The sequence below is a fragment of the Camarhynchus parvulus genome, chromosome 25 (assembly GCF_901933205.1).
Source record: "Camarhynchus parvulus chromosome 25, STF_HiC, whole genome shotgun sequence".
Classification (NCBI taxonomy): domain Eukaryota; kingdom Metazoa; phylum Chordata; class Aves; order Passeriformes; family Thraupidae; genus Camarhynchus; species Camarhynchus parvulus.
The window spans coordinates 1765998-1772604 of record NC_044595.1 but is presented as its reverse complement, the minus strand read 5'-3'; the positions used below and the strand labels follow the sequence as shown (position 1 = coordinate 1772604).

The 6607-nt window shown below is 57.0% G+C and overlaps 1 protein-coding gene across 1 annotated transcript; it reads right to left on the bottom strand.

Annotated features, from left to right (window-relative positions):
- Positions 1–452: 452 nt before the first annotated feature.
- Positions 453–6172, bottom strand: PFDN2 (prefoldin subunit 2). The gene is given in 5 exon segments (XM_030965386.1): positions 453–704; positions 2948–3071; positions 4525–4600; positions 4603–4612; positions 6110–6172. Coding segments are annotated over 5 exon segments (447 nt in total). The 3' UTR covers positions 453–530.
- Between the last annotated feature and the right edge of the window lie 435 nt (positions 6173–6607).

Sequence of the window (6607 nt, the reverse complement as noted above, 5' to 3'; positions counted from 1 at the left end):
ACCGTATCTTTGTCACCCCCTTCCCTTTGTCACCTCCCTGTGTCCTCTGCCCCCCCACCTTGTCACCAGCAAAATTTTGGGGTCCCCCCTGGCACCCCCCTAATTTGGGGGTCCCACCCCCATTTTTGAGATCCCCTCTCCCCGTTTTGGGATCCCCTTTTCTGGGGCCCCTCTCCCCATTTTGGGGTCCCCTTTTTGGGGTCTCACCCCCATTTTTGGGATCCCCTCTCCCGGTTTTGGGATCCCCTTTTCTGGGGGCCCTTTTCCCCCATTTTGGGATCCCTTTACCCCCCATTTTTGGGTCCCCTTTTCATTTTAGGATCTCCCCCCCATTTTTGGGACCCTTTTCCCCCATTTTTGGGGTCCCCCGCCATTTGAGGCTCTCCCCCTTTCCCCCCTCCCCTCACCCCAAACCCTTTTCCCCCCTTTTCCCACAAAAACCAACCCGGGCGTTGTCCCAAACTCCCGTTTATTACCCAAACCCCCCCGAAACGCCCCCAAATCCCTCTGGGAATTTTTTTTGGGGGGGGTCAGGACACCAAGACCCCCCCGGGACCCCCCTTGCCCCCCTCGGGGCCGTCCCTGGGGGCGGATTTGGGGTCGTCCTCCCCCACCAGGCGGATGTTGTGGCGTTCCCGAAACTCGGAGAGCTCCCGGCCCTTGGCCTGCAGCTGCTGAGCCAGAGCCTCGATCAGCTTGGAGATCTGGGGGCAAAAACGGGGAAAATGGGAAAAGTGGGAATTGGGGGAAATGGGGGAAAAGAGAAAGAATCAATCAGCTTGGAGGTTTGGGAGAAAAAAGGGGAAAATGGGAAAATTGGGAATTGGGGGAAATGGGGGAAAAGGGGGAAAAGAGAGAGACTTGGTTAGAGTGGGGATCTGGGGGAAAACCCAGGAAAAATTGGAAATATGGGAAATGTGGGAAAGGGGGGGAAAAAGAGAGACTCAAGCACCTTGGAGATTTGGGGGAAAATGGGAAAATTGGGAATTGGGGGAAATGGGGGAAAAGAGAAAGAATCAATCAGCTTGGAGATTTGGGAGAAAAAAGGGGAAAATGGGAAAATTGGGAATTGGGGGAAATGGGGGAAAAGGGGAAAAAGAAAGAGAGAGACTTGGTTAGAGTGGAGATCTGGGGGGAAAATGGGGAAAATTGGGAATTGGGGGAAAAGAGAGAAACTCAGAGTGGGGATCTGGGGGAAATAAAACGGGAAAGGGGAAAGGGGGGGAATGGGAAAACCTTGGGAATTGGGGGGAAATGGGGAAATGGGAAAGGGGGGGAAAGAGAGAGACTCAAGCACCTTGGAGATTTGGGGGGAAAAACAAGGAAAATGGTAAAATTAGGAAATAGGGGAAATGGGGGAAAAGGGAGAAAAGAGAGAGACTTGGTTAGAGTGGAGATCTGGGGGGAAAACCCAGGAAAAATTGGAAATATGGGAAATGTGGGGAAGGGGGGGAAAGAGAGAGACTCAAGCACCTTGGAGATTTGGGGGGAAAAAGGGGAAAATGGGGAAATTGGGGGAAATGGGGGAAAAGAGAAAGACTTAAATGGAGATCAGCGGGGAATGGGGAAAATGGAGATTATTGGGGAGAAAGAAAGAGGGAAAAGAGGAGTCTGGGGAAAATGGGAAAAATTGGAAATATGGGAATTGGGGAAATGGGGGAAAGGGGGGAAAAGAGAGAAACTTGGTTAGAGTGGAGATCTGGGGGAAAACCCAGGAAAAATTGGAAATATGGGAAATGTGGGAAGGGGGGGAAGAGAGAGACTCAAGCACCTTGGAGATTTGGGGGAAAACGGGGAAAATTGTAGAATTAGGAAATAGGGGGGAAAATGGGGAAAAGGGAAAATGGGAAATGGGGGAAAAGGGGGAAAAGAGAGAGACTTGGTTAGAGTGGAGATCTGGGGGAAAACCCAGGAAAATTGTGATGTGGGGGGGGGAAGGTGGAGATTTGGGGGAACGGGAAAATTGTAGAATAGGGGAAAAGGGGGAAAAAGGAGAGAAAAAAAAAAAAAAAGGGGGGAAAAAGGAAAAAGGTCCAGAGAGTTTTTTTGGGGTGGTCCCGGGAGATTTTTTTGGACTCCCCAATGGACATTTATGGGATTCCAGTGAATTTTGGGATCGCCTGTTGGAATTCTATGGCATCCCAGTAGCTTTGGGGACATTCCATTGGATTTTGGCATAACCTGTTAGGATTTTATGGGATCCCAGTGGGATTTTGGGGCTCCCCATTGGATTTTTATGGGATCCCAGTGGGTTTGGGGCTATCCCATTGGGTTTTTACGGGACCCCATTGGATTTTTATGGGATCCCAGTGGGTTTGGGGCTATCCCATTGGGTTTTTATGGGACCCCATTGGATTTTTATGGGATCCCAGTGGATTTGGGGCTATCCCATTGGATTTTTATGGGATCCCAGTGGGTTTGGGGCTATCCCATTGGGTTTTTACGGGACCCCATTGGATTTTTATGGGATCCCAGTGGAATTTTGGGCTCCCCAGTGGGTTTTTATGGGACCCCAGTGGGTTTATGGCCATCCCATTGGATTTTTATGGGATCCCAGTGGGCTTAGGGCTATCCCAGTGGATTTTTACAGAACCCCAGTGGGTTTAGGACTATCCCAATGGGTTTTTATGGGACCCCAGTGGGTTTAGGACTATCCCAATGGGTTTTTATGGGACCCCAGTGGGCTTAGGGCTATCCCAGTGGATTTTTACAGAACCCCAGTGGGTTTAGGACTATCCCAATGGGTTTTTATGGGACCCCAGTGGGTTTGGGGCTATCCCAATGAATTTTTACAGGATCCCAGTGGGTTTGGGGCTATCCCATTGGGTTTTTATGGGATCCCAGTGGGTTTGGGGCTATCCCATTGGGTTTTTACACGACCCCAACGGGTTTATGGCCATCCCATTGGGTTTTTACGGGACCCCAGGGTGTTTTTGGGGTCACAGACCTGCTCCCTGTTGCTCTCCAGGGCGGGCAGCACCTCCTTGACCGTCCTCTCCACCAGCACCCCCCCGACCATGCGGAAACACTTCCGGGTGGGATCCACCTCCCGCAGCGTCTCAATCACCAGCCTGGGGCAGCGGGGTCAGCGTCCCAAACACACCCCCAACACACCCCAAACATATCCCAAATATACCCCAAACACACCCTGATCCGCCCCAAATGCACCCCCAAATCCCCATCCCAAACCTGTCCCAAACGCACCCCAAAACCCCATCCCAAATCCACCCCAATTCTGATCCCAAATCCACCCCAAATCCCCACCCCAAATCCATCCCAACCCCCAAAATCCACCCCAAACCCCCACCTGAAATCCACCCCAATCGCGATCCCAAATCCCCATTCCAAATCCACCCAAATCTCCATCCCAAATCCCCATTCTAAACCCCCAAACCCGACCCCAAACCCCCCAAATCCTGACCCCCATTCCCAATCTCCAATCTCAACCCCAAACCCCTCAATCCCCATCCCAAACCCCCAATCCCGACCCCAAACCCCCCAAATCCTGACCCCCATTCCCCCAATCTCACCCCAATCCTCAACCCCCCAAACCCCCAATCCCCCAAATCATCCCAAACCCCCCCAAACCCCCAATCCTCACCCAAACCCCAAACCCCCCCCAAATCCCGACCCCAAATCCCCAATCCCACCCCCATTCCCAATCTCCAATCCTGACCCCAAACCCCTCAATCCCCATCCCAAACCCCCAATCCCGACCCCAAACCCCCCAATCTCAACCCAAAATCCTCCAATATGGACCCCAAGTCTCCCAGTCCCGATCCCAAACCCCTCATGCCTGACCCCAAAATCCCCCCAATCCAGTCCCCAAAGCCCCCAAATCCCCAATCCCGACCCCAAACCCCTGGCCCTAAACCCCCAATCCCGCCCCCCAAAGCCCCCCCAATCCCCCAATCCTGACCCCAAATCCCCCAATCCTGCTCCCAAACCCCCCCAGTCCCACTCCCAAACCCCCCAATCCCAACCCCAAACCCCCCAAATCCCGACCCCAGACCCCCCCAATCCCGACCCCAAATCCCCAATCCCAAACCCCCCAAATCCCAACCCCAAATCCCCCAAATCCTGACCCCAAACCCCTCACCCTTGACCCCAAACCCCCCAATCCCGACCCCAAATCCCCCAAATCTGACCCCAAACCCCCAAATCCCGACCCCAAATCCCCAAATCCCGACCCCAAATCCCCCAATCCGACCCCCAAACCCCCCAATCCCAACCCCAAACCCCCAAATCCCGACCCCCCAACCCCCCAATCCCGACCCCAAACCCCTGGCCCTAAACCCCCAATCCCAACCCCCAAACCCCCAAAATCCCTCCCAAACCCCCCAATCCCGCTCCCAAATCCCCCAATCCTGACCCCAGACCCCCCAATCCCGCTCCCAAACCCCCCAATCCCAACCCCAAACCCCCCAAGCCCGCTCCCAAACCCCCAAGCCCGCTCCCAAACCCCCCAGTCCCGCTCCCAAACCCCCCAGCCCGCTCCCAAACCCCCCAAGCCCCCTGACCCACGTGTGCTCGTTGAGCTCCAGCTCCAGCTCGGCCGCCTTGGAGGCCAAACCGCGCTGGTCCTGCCGCAGGCGGTTAAGCGGGACACCACCTGCCCCAAACTGGGATCACTGGGGGCACTGGGAGGGACTGGGATGGGAACTGGGTTAACTGGGAGGGACTGGGATGGGACTGAGAGGGACTGGGATGGGAACTGGGTTAACTGGGATGGGACTGGGAGGGACTGGGAGGGACTGGGATGGACTAGAATGGGACTGGGATGGGACTGGGATAGACTGGGATGGGAACTGGGTTAACTGGGAGCCACTGGGATGGGACTGGGAGGGACTGGGATGGGCCTGAGAGGGACTGGGATGGGAACTGGGTTGACTGGGAGCCACTGGGATGAGACTGGGAGGGACTGGGATGGACTAGAATGGGACTGGGATGGGACTGGGATGGGAACTGGGTTAACTGGGAGCCACTGGGACGGGCTGGAGTGGGACTGGGATGGGACTGGGAGGGACTGGGATGGACTAGAATGGGACTGGGATGGGACTGGGAGCAGTCTGGGAATGGTCTGGGAGGGAACTGGGTTAACTGGGAGCCACTGGGACAGCCTGGAGTGGGACTGGGAGGGACTGGGATGGGTAGAATGGGACTGGGATGGGACTGGGAATGGTCTGGGAGAGACTGGAAGGGAACTGGGTTAACTGGGAGCCACTGGGAGGGACTGGGAATGGTCTGGGAGGGACTGGGATTGACTAGGATGGGACTGAAAGGGGACTGGGATGGACTGGGATGGCAACTGGGTTAACTGGGAGGGACTGGGAGCAACTGGGAATGGACTGGGATGGAACGGGGAGCAGTCTGTGAGGGACTGGGAATGAGATAAACTGGGACTGGGGAACTGGGAATGGGATAAACTGGGATAAACTGGGATAAACTGGGATTGGATAAACCGGGACTGGGGAACTGGGAATGGGATTGGACTGGGATAAACCCCTGGGATTAAGGGGGGGGGGAATCTCACTGGGGGCTTGGGGAGTCCCCCGGGACGAGAGGGAACCCCCCAACCCCACAGCAGCGCCCCCGCCTCGGGTCCAGAGACCCCTCCCCTTATCAGAGACCCCTCCCCTTATCAGAGACCCCTCCCCTTATCAGAGACCCGTCCTCATTATCAGGAACCCCTCCCCATTATCAGGCTCTCCTCCTTGTTATCAAAGACCCCTCCCCGTTATCAGGGACCCCCCCTCATTCCCCACCTTCCCCTCAGGCCCAGGGCTCCCCCCTTCATTTCCCCTCCCCGTTATCAGGGATCCCCCCCTCACTATCAGAGACCCCTCCTCATTATCAGGGTCTCCTCCTTGTTATCAAAGACCCCTCCTGCATTATCAGGGACCCCTCCCCGTTATCAGGGACCCCCCCCGTTATCAGGGACCCCTCCCTCACTCCCCATCCCCCCTCTCCCACAGACCCCCCCCCCCATCCCCACTTTCCCCTCACGCCCAGGCCCACCCCCCCCCTCCGCTTTCCCTCGCACTCCCCTCACTCCTCCGCCCCCCGGCAGCCCCCGGGGACCCCTCCCCATCTCCCGGTTCCCCCGGACCTGCTCAGCGCTCAGCCCCTTCCCCGCCGGGGCCGCCCCTCGCCCCTTCCCCGGCTCCGCCATCTTGTCCCGCTCGGCTCCGCCCCTTCCGTTCCCGCCGCTCTCGCGCCGCCGGCACTTCCGGCCGCCATCTTGAGTGCGGGTGAGGCGGCGGCGCCGCCATCTTGGGTGAGGGCAGCGCCTGAGGGGGGGACTTTGGCCGCGCTGCCGCCGGCGGGGAATGTGCGGGAATGGGGGCGGAAAACGGGGAAAAAGTGGGGGGAAAAGGGGGTTTGGGGTGGGGGGAGAGCGGAGGTGCGGGGGGTTTGGGGGTTGGGGACGGGTGGAGGGCGGTTTGGGGGAGTGGGGGTAGTTTGGGGTTCAAATTGGGGCAGTTTTGGGGAGTTTGGGGGTGTTTGGGGCAGTTTGGGGTCCAAATTGCGGCAATTTTGGGGGTGGTTGGGGCAGTTTCGGGGGGTCTGGGGTAGATTAAGGGGTGTTTGGGACAATTTTGGGGGG